Source organism: Anabrus simplex, chromosome 5 (genome assembly GCF_040414725.1).
Source record: "Anabrus simplex isolate iqAnaSimp1 chromosome 5, ASM4041472v1, whole genome shotgun sequence".
Lineage (NCBI taxonomy): Eukaryota > Metazoa > Arthropoda > Insecta > Orthoptera > Tettigoniidae > Anabrus > Anabrus simplex.
In genome coordinates this window covers 97,378,505-97,400,376 of record NC_090269.1, presented here as the reverse complement: position 1 = coordinate 97,400,376, position 21,872 = coordinate 97,378,505, and the positions used below count along the sequence as shown (strand labels likewise).

General features: G+C 38.4%; 2 protein-coding genes across 2 annotated transcripts; both read right to left on the bottom strand.

The window, feature by feature from the left end:
• Nucleotides 1–250: 250 nt before the first annotated feature.
• On the bottom strand, nt 251–19,726 carry JMJD5 (Jumonji domain containing 5). The gene has a single exon (XM_067147035.2). It carries the CDS (start codon nt 19,724–19,726, stop codon nt 18,500–18,502), a length of 1,227 nt encoding a protein of 408 aa, XP_067003136.1. The 3' UTR covers nt 251–18,499.
• A 58-nt stretch (nt 19,727–19,784) lies between these two features.
• On the bottom strand, nt 19,785–20,314 carry LOC136873797 (low molecular weight phosphotyrosine protein phosphatase-like). Its single transcript, XM_067147036.1, has one exon. The coding sequence runs from the start codon at nt 20,259–20,261 to the stop codon at nt 19,785–19,787; it is 477 nt and encodes a 158-aa protein (XP_067003137.1). The 5' UTR covers nt 20,262–20,314.
• Nucleotides 20,315–21,872: the final 1,558 nt, after the last annotated feature.

Here is a 21,872-nt window from a genome sequence, read left to right as displayed (position 1 = left end):
CAGGGCACATCACATTCAAAATTCCCCTAAATTTAAATGAGAGTTTGGTGCCAGGATTAAAATTAAATTCCAAAGCAGCTGACAATAGTCGATTAGCACAGGTCAATATGGGATAAAGCCCCAGTAGCAAAAAGTTATTCATTAATGCATATGAATCATCATCCAAAATATATCATAGGTAATGACTAGAGCCCGGATTCATATGCACTAAAAACTTTGAAAATATGCACTAAAAATAAAACAAAATACACTTATTAAACACATTATTTAATTTTAACTCAGTGTTAAATTGATAAACATGTTTCATTCCTCGTAAAATGATTCATGGCAGTAGGTTATTAACAGTTTTTCGATGTTTTCAGGGGTCAATGACTTTTTGTTGTCGGACAGAATTAATTTATACGCTGAAAATGACCATTCTACGTCGACGCACGTAATTGGGCAATACTTGTACACTGGCACTGATTGCTTGGAACATTCTTCTGGTAAAGACTGCCTGATTCTACTTATGTAGTTGCTTATGGATTGAAATGTCAGAAGGAAGGAAATAGCTGTTGTGAAAAGGGTCATTATCCGTCTGCGACATGGAAGGTTTCTCGTGTTGCCAAGGATTGTAAAACATATACAGAGTTCATTATATTTTTCATTTTGTTCAGAAATCTTAGATAATTGATCACACATTAGAGAAAAATATACCTATATATGCACTAACGTTCAAAATATGCATTTGCATATGCAGTTTTTTAAAATCCGGGCCCTAGTAATGACATTCCTTCTGTGGGAAAAAAAGATTTTACCACATGCTTACCGCCACAGGGTTACCAGACGTCCGTATTTACCAGGACATGCCCTTATTTTTAGCGTCTGTCCTGGCGTCCGTAGTTATGTTTTAATTATTTGCTGACTGTCCGTATTTTCGTCTAATAATGTTAAAATGAACTTTTTTCCAACTGGAAACCCATTTTCGTAAACTTAGACTCGCTTATTCCATAACCTTTGACTTTAGCTGCAGCTTGAACATTTTAAATTCCTGTAGTCTTTGACTAGTATTTATTATCGCTGGTCGAAGTCGATAGTCGAAGTTGACAATAGCATATGGAAACGGAAGCTAAAGACAAATAATTTTCGTCCATATTGCCGCTTAGTTGTGCCACAATCCTTGTGATCTACTCTACAATATCTGTTGTGATCTGTTGGTACGTTAAATGTATTATGGGAAAAAGAAAGTGTAAGTTCATGCTGAATTGGAAAATAGATATAAATGCTTCAAAAGGGGCTGCACCGACAAAGAAGCCACGTGTCTAGTATGTAAACCAGGAACATACGTTTCTGTGGCTAATCGTGGAGCTATGGATTTAGAAAGTCACATTACAATGGGCAAACATAAAGCTAATGTTCAAAGTGCATCAACTTCAAATAATTTGTTGATATGTTTCAAAAAGAACACATCACTAAACGAAAATGCGATTGCTGCAGAGGGAGTTCTTGTGTACCACAATGCTGTTCATCATGGGAGCTACAAAGCTATAGATTGTATGTCTAAGCTTCCGTCTAAATTATTTCCTGATTCTGAAATAGGGAAAAACATTCACTGTGCTTGTACAAAGTCTGAGGCCATTGTCAATAATGTACTTGGACCTCACTGTGTAGAAAGTGCCATTAAACAAGTCAAAGACGTATCATACATTAGTGTTTGTACGGATGGCAGCAATGATGGGAATATAAAACTGTATCCCATGTTCATGCAGTATTTCGACCACAGGAATGGAAGGCTGCAAGCAAAGTTAATTGACCTGCACAGTGTTAGTAATGAAAAAGCTGCAACAAATCTCTTCAGTGGTATTAGATGTCCTGCAACAAAATGGAATTTTGGAGAAGTGCATTGCTTTTGGGAGGAGATAACTGCAATACGAATTTTGGTGACCTGAAAAGAAGAGGAGATAATAATGTATTTTCTAACCTCAAATCTCAGTTCAATGAAACCTTGATTGGAATAGGCTGCCCAGCACACATGTGCATAATTGTGTTCAACATGGAGTTGATTTATTGTTGATTGATGTTGAAAGCATTGTGTTAAAAGTGTTCAACTACTTTTCTACATTCACCATAAAGAACGAAGAGCTAAAAACTTTTTGTGAATTTTTTGATGGGAATTACAAATCCCTATTGAAGCATACAAAGACTTGTTGGCCGTCACTTTTTCCAACTGTTGAAAGGATGCTTGAACTGAATCCAGCACTTTGGTCTTATTTTCTATCTGTGGATAACCCGGCAGCAATTCTGAACAAGTTTTTCACCAATAAGTTAACACAATGCTGTCTGCTCACGTATCAATACGTGTTTCCAAGCACGGTGCTCTGCAGCCGATCATGTATGAATACGTGTTTGTGCAAGTCTGTCTTCTGATGCCATCTAACGGTTATTGAGGAACTATTTGGAGATTTACGTTGATGTGCCTAAATGGCAGAAAATCTATGCTTCTTTTAGTACTGGTTTTGCCTGTTTTAGTGCGTCAGTGGCATTTGTTTTTGCCTTTGAATATCTTCCGTGTATCCATCAACGCTAGTAAACAAAAATGGCAGCGCCGGTGAACAAAAACAGTGGACTGACTCTGGTGATACTATACATGAATTATACGCTGAATATTTGTCATATGTTTCCCGTGATTGTGAGGAGAGTGAAGATGAATTGTCTAATGATAATTCTAGTGCTAGTGTCATGCATTTATGTGGAAGTGATGCGTTGAATGACACGTTTATTGCACCATGCGAGCAATGACCTGATGCTTCAGATAGCAAAGATGGTCTAGATGTAAGTACTATTGGTAATATTCTCCCTATTTCTGGCAGCGAGTGGCCTAACAGGATATTATACTGTTTTTGGAGTCTTTCTCGTGGACGCCTGGCGTTAATACTTCGCCGAGTGAACCTGAAAATATAGATTGTGATGTCAAGTTGTTCATTTGTAATGATTTGTTGGCGTATATGGTGGAGGAATCAAACAGATATCATTACCAAAATGAACCGAAATATAAAATCTCACCAAAAACTTTAAAGTGGACAGATATAACTGTGAATGAACCTAAAATTATTAAATTATGATACCCTGCAATAACTCCATGTCCCTGCCAAAAACGTCCAGCCACAGGGGCCAGTTATACGTCAGATGGGCTGGACAGCAATGTGTTAAGTGAATGTATTTAAATTTTGCCATTCTTTCAAGAGAACATTCTTCATGTTGGAAAGGAGAATAATTCCATTATTGAAGTGAAACAGGCACTTGAAGAAACTGTTGGCATTTTACAAGCTTGTTTTTCAAATAATTTTGTTCCTATGAAAGTGAAATTATGAAAACTTTGAAGGAGGAAGGGTTGCAGGAAGACAGTGATTCCTTCATGAAAGAAGTCCATGATGTATATAATGCATGCCTGGAGTACCTTGGAAAATGGTTACAACCACTTGAAGAATTCAGTAATTTTAAATGGATGACCTTATCTTCAGATTGCAGCTGGACTGACCTTGAAGATACTGTTAAAGGTGTACACATTGATGACGTTAGATTATTTGACCAATTTGTAAATCTTCAAAAGCATGTTGAAGTGCAAAAGCAGAATGAAAATTTCTTGAAGGAACCAGTCCATTAAAAAAAAAAGGGCTGGTTTTCTAAATAGTGTCAATATTACATGTTCTTCCGAGCTACTGAAATTGGCAGAAGTGTATTTTGCAATTGCTGTACATGATGCCAATGTAGAAATAATTTTTTCTTTAATAAATGCACAGTGGACCAAAGAAAGAAATAGGTTAAGTGTTGACTCTGTGAAATGGTTGGTGTCAGTGAAATTTAACATGAAAGACTTCACTTGTAACCAGTTTTATGACTATTTAAAAGGCAATAAGGAGTTGCTCAATAAAATAAGTATCTCTGATAAGTACAATCAACATGAATAAGGTGTCAGTGACATTCCTGCTTTCGAGACTTCACTTGTGGCCAAGCAATATGAATAAGGTACGCTAAATAAATGGTTTTAACAAAAAATTTAAGCAATTTTAATGCTGTCCTGGTTTTGTCCTGCTTTTCGAACTCACAAGTCCTGGTTTCAAGCCGTTGTCATCTGGTAACCTTATACCGCCATTTATTTATTTATAATTGCATTAAATACTCTCCTCTTTTACCCTTCTTTAAAACACAAAACACACCGTTTAAATAAAAATAAGCAGGCAAAACCACAAAAAAAAAAAAAAAAAATGAATTTGCTGATTTTTTACAAGAAAGTATATCAGTGACTACCGTCTGTAGATGGTAACAGATCAAATTTTATTGAACTACCATCCAGAATTGTAGCACATTATAATATAGTGACTGAAATTTATAGCAGAACATTAACTTCTGCAAAAGATATAATTTTCTCTAAAGTTGCCATTCTTAATTAATTTGAAAGTCAATGGGTTTATGATAGAGTAAAATAATATATTATTATTGATCCACCTTTTCAATACAAAATGAAAATTACATAGGGACTAGTTTCGACCTAGTAATAGGTTATCATCAGCCTGAAGTAAATTGTATTTTGACGTCTTTCAATACCTTATAAAATACGACGTAATCTTCTTCGAATATACAACAGCTAAGAAGAAGCCAGCATTCAACCTACTCTTCTTCTTTATTACATCTTTTAGTGCACAGTGGTCTTTTATAATATACGGCGCACCGAACTTTACATAACTTCCGCTCAGTGCTTTGTCAATTGGAAGAGTTATTATTTTTAATATATCTCTACTCAAATTCCCACATGGTATGTACCTTCAAAAAGACTGTACTTATATGTTTACATTGTTTAAGTTTTTCTTCGATATTTACGCTTTAATTTACTACTCTATTGTAATCACAGTTCAATACGGATCTATCATTATGAAACTTATTTCTTTTAATTCAATGGGTTTATGTCCGGTAGATGAAAGCTAGCTACTTCAATTTCATATGTAAGTCTTGAATTCCATGGAATTATTGGTTTGCCTCCACGTATTCTTATTCTAAAAATTGGAGCCATAGTTATGCGCCTTAAAAATCTGAAAATTTCTGAACAGCTCCTAAATGGAACCAGATTAGAGCCCAATTGTAAGAAGTATGTACAAAAATTGCTTAGATTTGGAAGTAAAAAATGGAGATAAAACTGGACAGAGCACTCTTATCCCTCAAAGTGACTTAACAACATCCAATAAAACACTTCCATTTTCTTTCAAGAGGCATCAATTCCCAATTTGTTTGGCATTTTGTATCACAATCAATAAACCTCAAGGGACGTGAAGGTCTCTACCTCAGCCAGTTTTCAGGCATGGCCAGTGATATTTTACAGTTACAATACTGCCAAAAGATAACTGTACAAAGAATGTACCGAGCAAGTGGCTGCGCAGTTTGGGTCACGTACCTATCAACTTGTATTCCAGAGATAGTGGCTTTGAACCCCATTGTCGGCAGCCCTGAAGTTAGTTTTCTTTAGTTTCCCATTTCCACACCAGGTAAATGCTGGGGCTGTATCTTGATTAGAGCCACAGTTGCTTCCTTCCCACCTCTGGCCATTTTCTATCCCATAGTCACCATGAAACCTGTGTCAGTGCGATGTAAAGAAAATTGTAAAATAAAACAGTACAAGGAATGTCGAATACAGGAAATCCTTCAATAAATATTTACCCCATTGACCGTCATGTCTTGATGGGTTTTCAGCTAGTTATCAGCAAGTTTGGTTATTTGAAAACGTAAAAACTCCCTCCCCTCCTTTATTTTGGATAACAGATTTTATTGTATTATAGAAAAATCTCAGTTAAAACCTGATGCTGCCAAAATCAAGCTAGAAAGAATTTGGGAAAAGGCAGGGATGCACATTCAAAAAGTTTGGTTCCTATTGTCTTTGTACCGAGATGAGACGACATTTTTTCCAAAGGATGGAAACTAATTATCCTGCACTCCAAAGATATTTTTGGAGCTTCTTAGAAGGATAATAATAGCTTATATAAATCAAGTCATATATACAATCTACCTACTAATAACTGGTATGAAATGTTTTAGTAGTTCAGGTCTTAAAGAGAGGGTGAAATGGAGGTCATTGATCCACGGCCTGACCTAGAAGCCAAAAAAAAAAAAAAAAAAAAAAAAAAAAAAAAAAAAAATCAACAGTAAACGAACTGTTTTATAATAGAATACACTGCTTATGATTCTATGAATGAATGAACAAACAGAATACTCTTCTCTCCCAGTCACGGATGACCACCAACTGGGAAGAGTATTCATTTACTGTAATCATGATATAATACATGCAGTTAGGTTTTTTACAATATAAAATGTTTTTAAAAAGTTACAGCATTGTTATTCCTCCTACATGCGAACGGACGAAGACAGTGAACAGAATCCCCCCTCCCACCAGTCATGGATGACCACCGAAGAGCCAAACCTCCATGGCTCAGGCGGCAGCGCGCCGGCCTCTCATCGCTGGGTTCCATGGTTCAAATCCTGGTCACTCCATGTGAGATTTGTGCTGGACAAAGCGGAAGCAGGACAGGTTTTTCTCCAGGGACTCCGGTTTTCCCTGTCATCTTTCATTCCAGCAACACTCCCCAATATCATTTCATTTCATCCATCAGTCATTAATCATTGCCCCAGAGGAGTGTGACAGGCTTCGGCAGCCGGCACAATTCCTATCCTCGCCACTAGATGGGGGCTTCATTCATTCCATCTCTGACCCTGTCGAATGACTGGAAACAGGCTGTGAATTTTCATGGAGAAGAGCCGATTAAAAAACATTTTAAAACTTTACTGACTGGGGTTACTAGAGCAAGATATGAGAAGAGACAATATATGTCATAATACCCAGCTTACTTCCCTATAACAATAATAATCATCATCATCACAATGATGCATGGCCCCCTACAGGCGACCTGCATGTCTGTGAGAATAGGACCCTACCTAAGATGAATTCTAATGAAGAAAACAGCACAAACACCCAGTCCCCAGGCTAGAGAAATTAACCAGTAAAAGCTAAAATCCTTGACTCAACCAGGAATCGAACCTGGGACCCGTTGAACCAGAGGCCAGCACAAACTATTTAGCCACGGAGCCGGACAGCTTACTTACCTGCAGTCGTATAATATTCACACATAATGTAAGAAGAGTGGGACAATTTAAGACAGACATTTGTGGAAGCAGCAATTGAGATATGCGGGAAAACAAAAGCAAAGGTTAAGGGAAAGGAGACACGGTGATGGACAGACAAAATAAAAAAAGAAATAAAAGGAACAAGGTGAAGAAAGAAATGGATAAGGAAAAGCAAAAAAATGTATCAGAGGGATGAGAATAAGATAGAAAGGTTACATGTTGAATACAAAAGATTGAAACTATAAGTAACGAGGAGTATCAAGGAAGAAAAGGAGAAATGATGAGGAGAGTTTACGAACAAAATTGAGCAAGATAGTCGAGGAAATCAGAAACTATTATACAGGGTAATAAAATCGAAAAGATAAATCAAGAAAAAATCAAGGCATTAGAGAGAGAAGATGGATCCATAGTACATGACGAAAAGGGTCTTCAGAAGGTGATGGCAAAATATTTTGAAAAACTTAATAATGAGGATGACTGCTCAGAGGAAGGAGATAAGAAAATGGAAATAATACATGGAGAAAAAGAAGAGAACCCGATAACTTGAAAGGGCAGTGAAAGCAATGATCAAAGGAAAAGATGAATTCAATGCTGATATGATTCAGGCAGCAGGAAGCAGTGCACTACACTGGCTATACCGAGCCCTCAATGCCGTATAGAAGGATGAAAGGATACCTGAAGGTTGGCAACAAGGAAGCATTGTAGCATTGTTCAAAGAAGGATATAGGAAGAAATGTGAAAATTATCACATGGGCTGAAAATAATGGAGAAAGTCGTAGACAAAAGACAGGGATATAATAGAAACACAGTTAGAGGAAGAACAATATGGCTTTAGACCAAATAGATCAATAATAGACTTGATATTTACAGTGCAAACGATAATGGAAAAACATCTGGAAAGGAACAAGAAAGTCATCTTTGTATTTTTGGATTTGGAAAAAGCTTATGATATAGTTAAGAGAAAACATGTATGGGAATGCTACGGAAAAAGAATGTGCCAAAATCACTAATTAACAAGATAAAAATTTTGTATCATGAGAGTAAAAACAGTGTACAAGTGGGGAGTGGTGACTCTGAAACAATTTATACAAAAAAGGGTCTCAAGCAAGGAAGTGCACTGTTGCTATTATTGTTTATTACATTGATGGGTGAAATCATAAAACGTGTAAAACAGAATATCAGTAGTGATGAAGTGAATGCTTTGGTATTTGCAGATGATGTGATTTGTGGAAAGGGAGGAAAGGAAGTACAAAGGAGACTGGACATTTGGAATGAAAATCTGAAGGAGTTTGGAATGGTAATTAGTAAAAAGAAAACTGTAGTCATGCACTGTGGAAAACAGAAGCCAAGTGAACATAGACGGAGAACAGTTAGAGAATGTAGAACAGTTTACATATCTGGGTAGCATTATTAATAATGGAAGTAATGAAATGAACCCTGAAATTAATAACAGACTAAGTAAAGGTACAACATTTTGTCATCAAGTCAGAGAGCTTTTATGGGATGACAAAGTACCCAAGAAAACAAAATTAACATTATATAAACAGTATTTCATACCAATTGTAACATACGGACTAGAAACGCTGGTACTAATAAGAAACAAGATAGTATGATCCAAGCAGTAGAAATGAAATTTTTAAGAACATCGGTTAAAAAGACAAGAAGAGATAGAAACCAAAATATTAAAATCTGAGAAGAGCTAAATACTGAACCGTTAGTACAGAACATACAGGAAGCAGATGATTCGGACATGTAAAAAGAATGCGAAAGGAACGGGTACCAAGAAGGAAATTGGAAAGAGAAGTTAAGGGAAAGAGACCAGTTGGAAGACCGAGAAGAAAGTGGATGGATCAGATTTGGAAGGACATTAGAGAAGCTGGATTGGATGTGGCGGAAGTAATGGAGCGGGAAAAGTGGAAGGACAGAAAGGAGTGGAGGAGGCTTGTTAACCACACCCGGGTGACTGCAATGGGATGATGATGATGATGAATGCAAGCACATGTATCCGATCACCCTATAAACAGACTGTGGAAGTAGACATTTTAAATATGCAAATGTGCCGGACTGAGGAGCTCAGGCTATAGAACGCTAGTCTTCAGGGTCGAAGTTGGTGGGTTCGATTGTCGTTCAGTCTGGTGGTATTTGAAGGTGTTCAGATGTGCCTGCCTCATATTGGTAGATTTATCTGGCACATAAAAGAACTGCAGGGAAAAATTTCAACACCTCACTTTCTAAAAACTGTACAAGTACTCTGTGGGATTTTAAATCAGCAATACTATTTTAATCTCGAATTTGTTCGATGAGGGGATGTCAAATGAAAACCTTTAAAGTGTATTAAAAATCTGTAAATGTTGTACCACTGTTCTGTCAGTTGGCAGTACTGATACAAAGGTTTGAAGGAATATCCTGCAGATGGCAGCACTATGCAGACAAGCAAACACTGTTACAGCACCAGTATAACAATGACTACCAGTACTTCAGTTCAGACACACACACAAAAGAAGAATAGTGGTCTGTTAACAGGTTTTTGAATAGTGAAGGTGTGAAATCTATTGATGAATGACGATTTGGTATGGTGATACACGTTTCTTCCAGAAGCAACTTGATGTTGCTTAGCCCTATACTGCCCGTGCAAAATTTGTGACCATCCAAGACCAGCATGTTGAGTGTCTTCCAACAACCAACATACTGACGAGCCCTAGCTCACCGGTGATCAAGGAGACAAGACGTTCTGTTTGGATGACAATGAAGGCTGTGCACGGGTGGCTGTGAGGGCGACCAAATGATGTTTTTCTACAGGAATTAATGCATTTCGTACGCAGTGGAGGACTGGCACTGAGCGTAATGAAGAATGTGTTGGAAAATGATATAGGTGTGTACCACTTTTGCTCAATAAAATAAACTGAAAAAATATTTAAGGTTTTAATTTACCTTGTCTTCGTAGATATCAAGGAAGCTAAGGGTCTTTTTGAGAGTGAAGCAAAAAAACAGACATGAAAAAAAAAAAATCAAGCTGGATTAAGAGAAACCTGGAAGAGTGACCTACCTAGTCAAGGATGTGAAGGACACTTAGACACACAAAATCAGTAGGAGAGGAAGAAGTGTGTTGGGTGATTATGTAAGCCGGTGAGCACACCAGGAGGGTAGCCCATGTGGAGTTATAAACAGAATTTTTCTTTCTTTCTGACCTATGAAGTAACATCAAAATAGCTCTTCCTCGTAATTTATTTGAATAGATTTGTGAAGGAAAAAAACCCCCTGATATTTTCACCATTCCAGTTTTTGACCTACCTGAAAGATTTTTAAATCCCTAAGAAGTCTCTCCAAGGTTTATTGTTTGACAAGGCAACAAAAACACAATTCCTGGTGTTCTACTTTACTACAGTCTGTATCAAATGGGACGTATTTTGGCTCCGAGAGGCTACTTAGAATTGTCCAACCAAGCGGCTGCTATAATGTTGCGATACTCCACTCACTCAATACATTGCTCTTTGCAGAAAATTTCACTGCATTAAATATCACTCATGGCAGGCCAAGGTAGAGTTTCTTCATAAAAACAACCACAACAGAAACAGCTTCCCATTTGATACAGACAGTAAGTGTGAATCTATACATCCTTGCCTGGTTAAGTTGTTCACCCTATCCAGCTTGATTTATTGCCTGTATTCTGCCTTAGTTTGGGAACAGACTACAAATAAAATGATAAAGCTGTTTCTTGTAAACAATATTTAATTTTAGCTTAAACTCAAATACAAATTTTAATTTCCACTTTGTCATTACCAAAATTTATTGGAAATGTGCATTTTTTCGAGACTCTCAACTAATTTATTTCACTGAATGTTAACGACAGCCTATGTATTATGTACTGTTCTTATGAAGTAATGCTTTCCCAACAGCCTCTGCCAATTACAAAATTATAATTAAGTTGCCAATTAGTACAATAATTTTGATGAACAGTCACCAGGGAGGTGTGAGAAGTGAATGGAAGTCTATGATCCACCAGATCCAGGAGCTCCCTGGATAAGGGTAACGGTAGAAGAAGTCATCTTAAGGTGAGGAGAGTTTAGAGGTTTTTTTTTTTTCTTCTTTTTTTTTCTAGTTGCTTTACATCGCACCAACACAGATAGGTCTTATGGCGACAATGGGACAAGGGAGGGCTAGGAGTGGGAAGGAAGCGGCGTGGCCTTAATTAAGGTACAGCCCCAGCATTTGCCTGGTGTGAAAATGGGAAACCACGGAAAACCATTTTCAGGGCCGCCGACAGTGGGTTTCGAACCTACTATCTCCCGAATACTGGATACTGCCACACTTAAGCGACTGCAGCTATCGAGCTCGGTGGGAGAGCTTTTAAAATGCAATCTATAAAAATATTGAAATTCTCCCCTTCTAAAAATTAGTGAACTTCCCATCTTTGACAAGATCAAACTATCCAAAATGAGAATTAAGGTTTTGATTTTCGACTTTAGTAAACAATTTTATAACTGAACTCTAAAAAAACAAATTGATCAATATCCAATAAATCGCATTATTTTACTGACCAGACCAATAGTAAACTGGAAAGCAGCTACTCGCACACCTGAATTCCCTAACTGAATGGGACATTGTTAGAAGCTGAAAATGACATTTTCTTTCATGTTTGATTTATGAAGACAGACAAGTCTGGTAGTTACAAGGAACTAAATCTACCCTTTCTTTAATGGTAAAACAGGAAGCTGGATTTAAAGTTTACAGTTGAATTGTTTAGAGGAAAAGAAATCTAGCCAGCGTAGGGCCCGAGAGTAGTGAGCCTGCCTCTAACCCGGAGGCCTCAGGTTCGCTTCCATCCAGGGCAGGGATTTTTACCTGGATCTGTTTAAAGTCCACTCAGCCTATGTGAGAACTATGGAGGAGCTACCTGATGGTGACACAGCGATGCAGTCTAGAAAGCCAAGAATAATGGCTGAGAGGATTTGTTGCGATGACCATTCATCTGCAAGGCTTCGGGCTAAACAGTGGCCACTTGGTAGGCCAAGATCCATCAGGGCTGAGCAATGATCGTTTGGCACGCCAAGACCCATCAGGGCTGAAGCTCCATAGAGTTTATTTCTTAAAGAGAACTAAGTCACAGACTTTCACTGCCTTTCATGTTGGTGTTCACTGTTGTATGACCTTGCAATGAACAAAAAAAGCAATATGCATCAATAATAACTATACCCTTCAACTGTCATATTTCTACTTACTGAACTTGTGGTTCATAGATATAAAGAACTAATTAGAAATTTCCCTATTTCAATTTCAAGATGGGTGAAACCAACCAAATACACCTTCTAGAATAGGATTATCATAGTGAACAATACAACACAAGACAGCAACAGATCTTTACATGTAAACAAGGAAAAACAGTTAACAATTGTCTCTATACAGAAGGAAAAAGTGTGCCTTATTAAGTCACCAATCAATTGCAGAGACAAGGCAATTTTCACGAAGAGACTTTACTGTGTCTGCTTTTCTCCTTACCACACACGTACCTTGTCAACTCTCTCAGGAATAACGCCCAGACCTCCCTAATGAAATTGTCTGAGACGCAAAAGCAAGTCCATTGGGTTCTGAGAAGAAATAGAATGAGACAGTGGCGTATGCTGGGATGAAGACGTGGGCTACCACTAGATAGTTGGTTTAGTGAGTAAAGTCTTCAGCGTTTTGAGTTGCAGTCAATAGCCAACAGAGAAGCCTGCTGTAATGTCAAGGCTGCTTCACAAGCTACTGCCCTAGCCTTTGCCATTGCCATACTCAACACCTGATCAGTGGAGACAATAGCCAAGGTTTAGCAAATTAAAGTCCGGCTTTGTGGCTAAATGGATAGAATGCTTGTCTTTGGTCCGATAACCCTGGTTCAATTTTCAGAATCAACCCCACCCCCCCATACTGTTAATTCCCTTGGCTTGGGACTAGGTGTTTATGATGTCTTCGCCATTCATTTTATCCTCATTAGGTCACCACCAAGCCTATATAGATGCCATGCACCATTACCATTATTATTATTATTATATGAAATAAACATGTAGAATTTTATAGCAGTAGTACCCATCGTTTACTGGTTAATTAGCTTCCTCGGGAGGTTGGTGGTGTCCGACCCATGATCACGGGTATCGATTCCAACCAAAAAAAGAGAACGCTAAACCTGAAAGAGTGCATTTCATTTTGCAGATCTACCTATAAGAAGAAAACTATTACTCGTATAACAGCAGCCCTGCAGCGTCTTCCTGTAAGAATGAGGAAGTGAATGGGAGTGAAATACCAGCGCTCTGTTATCTACGAGGTGAGGAAATGTGTACGATGAGTAGCGCATGGTTGACAGCAGTGGCGATCTGGCGGAACGAAATCTAGCACAGCTATCAGCCTATCAACCCGGTCCCAGCACCTATCGGACATACGTCAGCAAGCCGCTTGAGGTGGGCCGAGGGGAGCGGGACGCAGAGTCTAGGCTGCAATATCAGTCTCCGATGCCTTGCTCTCAGAAATAAGTGCAACGTTTTTTTCTCACTGCTTTCAAGTTCTGTGTATGGAACAATCTGTCAGATGCTTACATTAGAATGTGCTTTTGACTTCCATCGTTCTCATTTGAGGTTTGAGCTTCACCAATAGCCTTGGTAGTCCTCAGTATACGCCATTGCATTAAAGAGGAAAGAATTTTGAAGACAGCATTATGTAGAAAAGCATGATTTGTCTCCATCCTACAGTGTGTGTTTTTATTATTTCTCCTTCATTTTGCTCCTTTAATATTAAAGTCCCTCTAAGTGGACTATGTAATAAATGAGGTACTCCATCATACCAGGAAAATTATGCAAAGTCTTAATCCTCACAAAACAGAGGAACGCAGCTAATCCAGTCATATCTTCTGAAAAGATAAATAGAGCCCAATGCAAGTGATCAGTGAAGGCAAGATAGAAGGGAAGCATGGAGATAGAGATTATTGGGGTACGAGACCTCTGACAGTGGTTCGACATCCACAATACACCAACTCTGATATGTGAAATTCGAAATAGGAGAAGTTGCCCAATGAAGGTTGCCAACATTTTGAAAGGGGAAGGTACCAGAAAAAGAAGATTGTTTCTGTTATCCAAATGGACCTGCCTTTGCATTTATTGACCACGTGCGCTCCAAACTTCACTACGCCAGACAATTTGGAAAAGAATATACTGATCTTACTTATTAAAACAATGCTAGATGCTTTGCAAAGTAAATTTTTTTTTTTGCAATAGCAGCTGCTTGGAGGGAGATGTTATATTAAAAAAAAAAAAAAAAAAAATCACCAAGACCTAAGGAAAAGTAACTTAAAAGGTAACTATTTGGGTTGGAGCAGAGAGATTTCAATGAAAATTGGGTGAATGATCAATTAGCATGTCCTAAATTTAATGGTCTGGTAGTAATCATTCTGCCACTAAATCAAAAGGGGAAATACAGCTGGGCGGCTTGGAGCAGTTAGCTGACAAGGTATGCTTTGTAAAAATATACTGGAAGTTCTATATCAAACTTACATACTGCACCAGACATTAGATTTTGACAACACGAACAGAATTTCATGTTCTACAAATCTATTTCACCAACAGTACAATATAGAAATATTATAGGAAATCTTGGTCGTCTACATTTTTTCCAATTTTTTTATGTCACACCAACATAGATAGGTCTTACGGTGACAATGAGATAGGAAGGAGCTAGGAGTGGGAGAGAAGCAGGCATGGCCTTAATTAAGGTATGAAAATGGTAAACCACAGAACACCATCTTCAGAGCTGCCAACAGTGGGGTTTGAATTCACTATCTCCCAAATGCAAGCTCATAGCTGCACCACCCTAACCACACAGCCAACTCCCTCAGTTACTTACATATAAACATGCATGCTATTAGTATATTCTTTTATTATCACAAACGAGGAAACTGCCCGATTCCTGCTTAGAATCATTCATCTTACCATGCTGTCTACAACGTATGTAATGACAGGTGTGCAGCGATATTCTGATATCCTAATTGATCATCCTACCAAGTTTCACTGTAATCAGTCTGGTTCAACCCATAAGCTTGCTTGCTGGCTGTGATCATTAAAGGAGCATGCCTATATGGTGTGACACCATGGTTAGCCCGTTTGAGTTCCGTTGGTCAAAACATTTCACCACCAGAATGTTAGCCGGCAGAATAGGAGAGGTGATAGTAAACAATTTCTAATCACTAGACTGCATGCCAAAGGCCTGGATTCAATTCCAAACCTCTCCTCAGTGTTCAAATGGAGCAAGGGCATATGATGCTGTTGATGGTGATTTGTCTGTTAGATGGAGACGTTAAATTACCTTGAGCGGACCCCTTGGTGCTATTTGACACTGGCACTTGGTCTCTCTCTCTCTCTAAAGAAAGTACAAGCTACACTCATGAGAAAATAACTCACCGCTCAAATCAAAGCACAGTGGTAGCGGTGATGGTGGTGTTCATTGTTTTAAGGGTCGAAATAACAATTCAGCTCCTTGTAACATTAAACAAACCAAGCAAATGGCTGTGCGGTTTGGGTTCCGTAGTTGTCACTTGCATTTGAGAGATAGTGGGTTCAAACCCCACTGTCGGCAGCCCTAATATGGTTTTCTGTGATTTCCCCATTTTCACACAAGGCAAATGCTGGAGCTGAAACTTAATTAAGGCCATGGCTACTTCCTTTCTGTTCTTAACCCTTCCCTATCCCATAGCTGCCATAAGAGCTATCTGTGTTGGTGTGATGTTAAACAAAACCACAACACTAATGAAATGAAAATCAGTTCCCATTCCTGAAACAATGAGGATATCTGAAAAATAAAGGGTGTGAAAACAAAAGACATAAGTTAATCACAAAACAAACCCATTGCTTACAGGCAGCCAGGTGACCTACAGATATTGGAGTCTCACAGGGACAGTGTGACGATATCTTCAGCTGTACTACTTTGCTTTCCTGACCAGGTTAGCCCTCATTCATACAGCTGCTCTCACAAGACTGGCCAAAAATTGAACCTTAGGTCTCAGGCTTAGATGCAGACAGGCTACACCACAGGGCTAACACAAGACTTAAGGTACAGAGTTGGGAGGCAACAGGAAAAAATGAAAGTAAGATTGTACACTTCCTCTTTAGAATATTATAAGACTAAAACTGTACTTTTCCAATTCAAAAAATATGTGTATAAACCAGATTCTAACATGACATGTCAGACCAGTCATTTGGGTATAGTGCGCATTGGTATCACCTAAATATCACTATCAAATTTGTCACAAATGGAACATAATAATTACTTTTACACATATCAAGTGAAAAATCCCTGGCAAATTAAGAAATATATGTTTTTTGGAGAATATTAATACGTACTTTACTACTTTACAAGTACATTTGGTGTTGCGCTCACAGTGACACACGTATGTCTTTTGTCTAACACTTTGAACAATTTCGTGTGTGATATCTGTGTTCACTGAAGTTCTTTGCTTTCGTTTCATTCTTCACTTGTCAATGACATCATTTCATGAATTGTATCGCGATATGCAATATTTAATAGGCGAAAAAATGATACGGCCAATGTACATAAGAAAAATTCAGTGGACTAGTGATTTCGTTCAAACAGAAATAAAAATATTTATTGGTCCAGGGATCATGCTATTTTTCTTTTGACCTCCATTTTGCTGTTTGTACTGGCCAAAGATAATGAGAATCTACAGACATAGCACTCCCATTCCACGGTGCTAGCCCTGGACCTGAATAAAGTAACAAAAGACGGCACCAGCAGCGAATGGACAAAGATAATGAGAATCCACAGACATAGCCCTCCCATTCCACGGTGCTAGCCCTGGACCTGAAGAAAGTAACAAAAGACGGCACCAGCAGCGTAGTACGACATAAACCAGTCCTGTCTACAAGCCTTATATATGTTTTCATATTTCTCAAATAACGACGGTATTTCTTAATTTGCCAGGGATTTTTCACTTGATATGTGTAAAAGCAATTATTATGTTCCATTTGTGACAAATTTTATAGTGATATTTGGGTGATACCTTTGCGCATCATACCCCAGTCATTTTAAAACAACTGTGATATGTTAATATCCTCAGCAACGATAGCCTTAAAACAGTGAATGCATGCAAGGTGCTGGGGCACAAATAAAAGAATAATAGAGGAACAAAATTCATACCTATGAAATTATCAGCTTTAACACTCTGTTCCTAACCCTGAATCACAGCAAACATAGATTACTTTGGGAAAACTGCACTGTACACACCACAGCATAAGTTACATTATTTCAAAAGGTATATTATCTGAATATTACCTCATGTTACTTGTAGGAGGTGAAGCACTCACTGTCAAGGCTTAGGGATCCACCAACTTGCCAATTTATAGAAAAATTCATAGCAAAATACTGTATTATATAACGTGCAACATTTTACGCACCAATAGTTACAGAGAATGGTGCCGTTCCAAGAATTCAATGTGTGACTACCAACTGTGATGAATAGGCCAAGGCTCTTACTAAAATGCCACTTCCACCTCTTCAATTGCTGAGTTTGAGTAAGCTTTTTACAATGTATCCCCAGATAATTTATACCTATGGAATGTCACCACAAACCAGGTCTGCCAATTAAATGGATTGTCACAAAGAGGGATCTCGTCAACAATTGGCAGCGAGACAGACAGGCATGTAAGCTAATAATCCAACAATAAAATTACATTAATCTGTAGGAGTCTACGGGAGTCTTGTCTGTGGTGCATATAGTACATTTCTGCCCTCAATATTCTAGCACAGAATGAAGACATACAAGATACAAAATACTGTAGTTGTCATTGTAATAACATTGACGTCGTGCCATCTTCCTTCTCACTCCACTGATTTCTGCCCAGTGTGCTGATGGAGGATGATTTTACATATAATGAATGTGTAGTGGTATGGAAATATATTACTGTTAGTCATAACACCTCCAAGAATGAACCCCCCCTCCCCCCCAAAATGGATACTGTTAGCATAATTTAGACTGATTCACTGGGTTAGAATTCAAGTAGGTTCCACAGGACCTTCATACTTATTACTGCCAGAATCAAAATTACTGATAGGGAAGGTTAGGTTATTGTTAGTGACAAAATTACTAACAGCGACAGTAATCTTACGGTTTGTGATAAAATTACTGATACTGGCTGATTTTCTGGAAAGCCTTGTTAGTGACAGAGTTAACTTAAGAGGTCAGTTAGGAGCCAGCTATGGCTCACACAGGGCATATTGCCACTTGTTGGCAGCCCTCACATCACATACCATACAATGCCTGAGTGGAGGTAGCATGTGATGTCAATGTTGTTACTGCATCAATTACCCTTCTTCAATTTTACTCCCACCAGAAACTAACAGAGAAGCTGGTGGTAAGAGAGCGAACATAATGCCACCAACGTGGAGGAATGAAGAGAATTTCACCAGGATTCAAGCAGCACTCCCAACCTTGTGCCTTCTTAAACTCAGGAAAGGAGCTGTAGTCTGGCTGTTCAGGGTCTACACGGGCAGTGTTGGTAATGGGATCCTGTTCATGAGGGTACAAGTAGCAAGATTCTTGAGGTGCAAACAGCAGCACTCGCTTGGAGCCCACTACCTGACAAAGCAAATTGCTTTTGGGATCATAATGTAGAGGAGAGACAGTACCACGAGGACCAAACCAAGCATTAATATCAGTTCCCTGTTCACTTTCACCAAGGCAGCAGTACTCTGGCTCAAAGATGTCAGCTCGCAATTCAGGAACCTGATCAAAAAGACGATGCTGTGCTAAATAACCAACCTTGTCTGCTTGGCTAGTTATATGTTTCACAATGAATTCTGACAATGTCATAAAATCTTGACACCAGGCAGGATCAACATAGTGGGCACCAAGCTCTACAGGAACCATTCGAGAACCAGCTCGTTGCACTAAGTAATTCATGTTTGTCCACAGCTTTAAGGCAGGCCAGTGGCTAATACATCCTGTAAGTTTGGCCGGCAAATGTGGTTTAAAATAACTTTCATGGAAGCGCTCTAGCGATGGACAATGTACCTGTGGAATCTCTTGACACTTCAGACCAGTACTTTCAAATGAAAGGATTTCTTCATTATCTTCAACAACTGGTGGTTCACGAACTTCTAAGGGATGGTATATTTCATTTAGAGCAAGAGTAAGGATATTTGCTACTTCCCGCAAGTCTCCTTCACCAGATTCCAGTTCCAGCGGGGCTCCTACAATGAGGCCTACGTCAGCTATATGCAATGCTTCACGAATGACTTCAACATCACTATGTCCCCTATGGGACTGTAACAACAGCACAATCTTCAATAAAGAGGCCAGGGTATACAACTGATGTTGATATACAGGAACCTCCATCCAATGCCCAATATTGAGCCTCTCCCAAGTAAAATCTAACACAGCCTGAATATTCTGTAAACCTTCCTTCAGTTGTGCACTCTTGTTTGCACCCACAGCAGACGTAGCCTTTAGTAACAAGGTTGCACAGTCTACAATACTTTCATCACGTAAATAGTCTGTAATTTTAGTCGGTAACAGCTTGCTTATTTTAGCAACAGTATTATCCATTGTAAATGTTTAACACAGCAGTTTAGCTAACATCCATGAAAACACGCATTACCTATAATTACTTACTGTCCAAAAAAGCTGCACATGACCGCACACACTGTTGATAGCACTTTTCAAAACCAGCATCATCATCGTCGTAATATGGATCACGGATGATCCTCTCGCCTCGAGGATCAAAATCACCTAACAGATGTAATTTCGCCGCACAGTTCTTAGGAGCCTTCCTATTCAATTCCCGCATATTCTCTTCATCCATTCCGAAAATATGTTGGAATCGATTAAAATCATCTTCTTTAATTTGGCGAACAGTGTGTTTATAATCAATTCCGTGTAACTTTAGGCATTTTTGAGCTCTACGATCAGGTTGGTTCCCAACGTGCCACGAACCCAAAGCTGCACTATCGACATCCCATTCTTCCAATAAGTTCCTTCTCTTCAACAAATCACGAAAAACAGCTTCTGCGATCGGAGAACGACATATATTACCGAGACAAATAAACAAAGCGCTTTTTGAATCGGACATAATTTCAAACATGTTCTTCTCCTTTTCTTCTTCTTCTTGGTCAGTTGTTGGACATCGTCGTAACATCGCCCTCTGCTATGATCAAAGAGAATGACTATGACTAGCGCAGTCATAGTAGAGGGCGATGGTCGTAATACGCTACCAAATACAGTAGAGGCAATACACGACACTGAGCGAGATATCGAGGGACAGCTATTGGAGCTCACTCTACCGGATCGACCTGAACAGTACTGATTCTCTCATGAGAGTACGTGTATTTTTGTGTGAAGTTTTTGGTGTTATTTTTGCATTTTCAGTGAGTTGACATAATTAAATAGTAGCGTGTGTCATTCCTTGATATCTCCTCTCAACATGAGGTGAAAGGTATGTGCTGTGTTTGGCTGCAGTAATTACGAAGTAGAGAAAAATGCGCGGTCGTTCTTCAGGTTCCCTCGTGACAAGAACGTGTAAGTAATATTGTGTTTGCATATATATTCTTCCAGTGACAGAGATTCTTATAGTACTTCATAATCTTCTGACCTGCTCGACCCATATATTAACTGGCATAAAATGTAATACGCATATTTTATTGTATAGAGCAGCAGTTAACCTTCAATACCGATGTGTTGTTGTAGGTGTGATCTGTGGGTTTTGAAATGTCACAGAAGCGATTTGGATAAGGTGTACAAGAAAGAAGGGACGTTACGCTTATATAAGAATTATAAGATCTGTTCAGATCATTTCCAGGCCAGCGACTTTAAAATTCCTCGACTATACAGCCAAGGGTATGTTACATTTTTACTCTAATTGTACGTAAATATTCCTCAAAGCATCACTATCGACAACATTTTCATACTTTTCTATCCTAAATCGCTCTTCTCAGATTAAAGCCAGAATTTTATAGATTTTCTTTCTGTTAGTAGGCTTCATGTTAACAGGAAAATTGTCCAGCTTTTAAATGTTAATTCATTGCATCATGTGTGTAAGGAATGTGCCGATATTTTTATTGAATATGTCTTAATGTGATCATACAATGTTTTTTAAATGAGAAAAAAGACAAATTCAACCGTAAAATTTCAGGCAGGGATGCTAAAGCTAAAAAAGTATTTCATAAATGAAAGATCAAGCCATTTCACAGCAGCCCATTTCATATCTTGTTTATGTGTCTAATTTCAGTCTTTGAATATTAACCTTTTAAATAATTCTTCATTCATTTATCCACAATTGCTTTAGCAACTTCGAAGTTAATATCTCAATACCACTTTCTTTCTAGACGCAATTTATTTATCCATTTCCGTATATACATTTCCATTGATATTTGAATTTAGCGCGATTTGTTCAGGTCAAGTCACTAGGAGCGCCACCATCGAATTGTCTCCCATTTTAGCAAGGCGAAATCCGTAAGTGTCGCGTATTGTCTCTACTGTATTTGGACGCTACGTACAGTCACTGGTTTGCGGATTAATTAATGACTGGGAGATGTGCCAACGTTAGAAGAAATTAGTACACTACGAAAGAGTAGGGTTAGCTATTTAACGAAGCTAATTACAGCAGGTAATGATGAAACTTAGGAAAATACCAATTTTATTTAGGCTAAACTATCAGGGCAAAACACAAAAAGACTGGTACACAAGGTTCTAATTC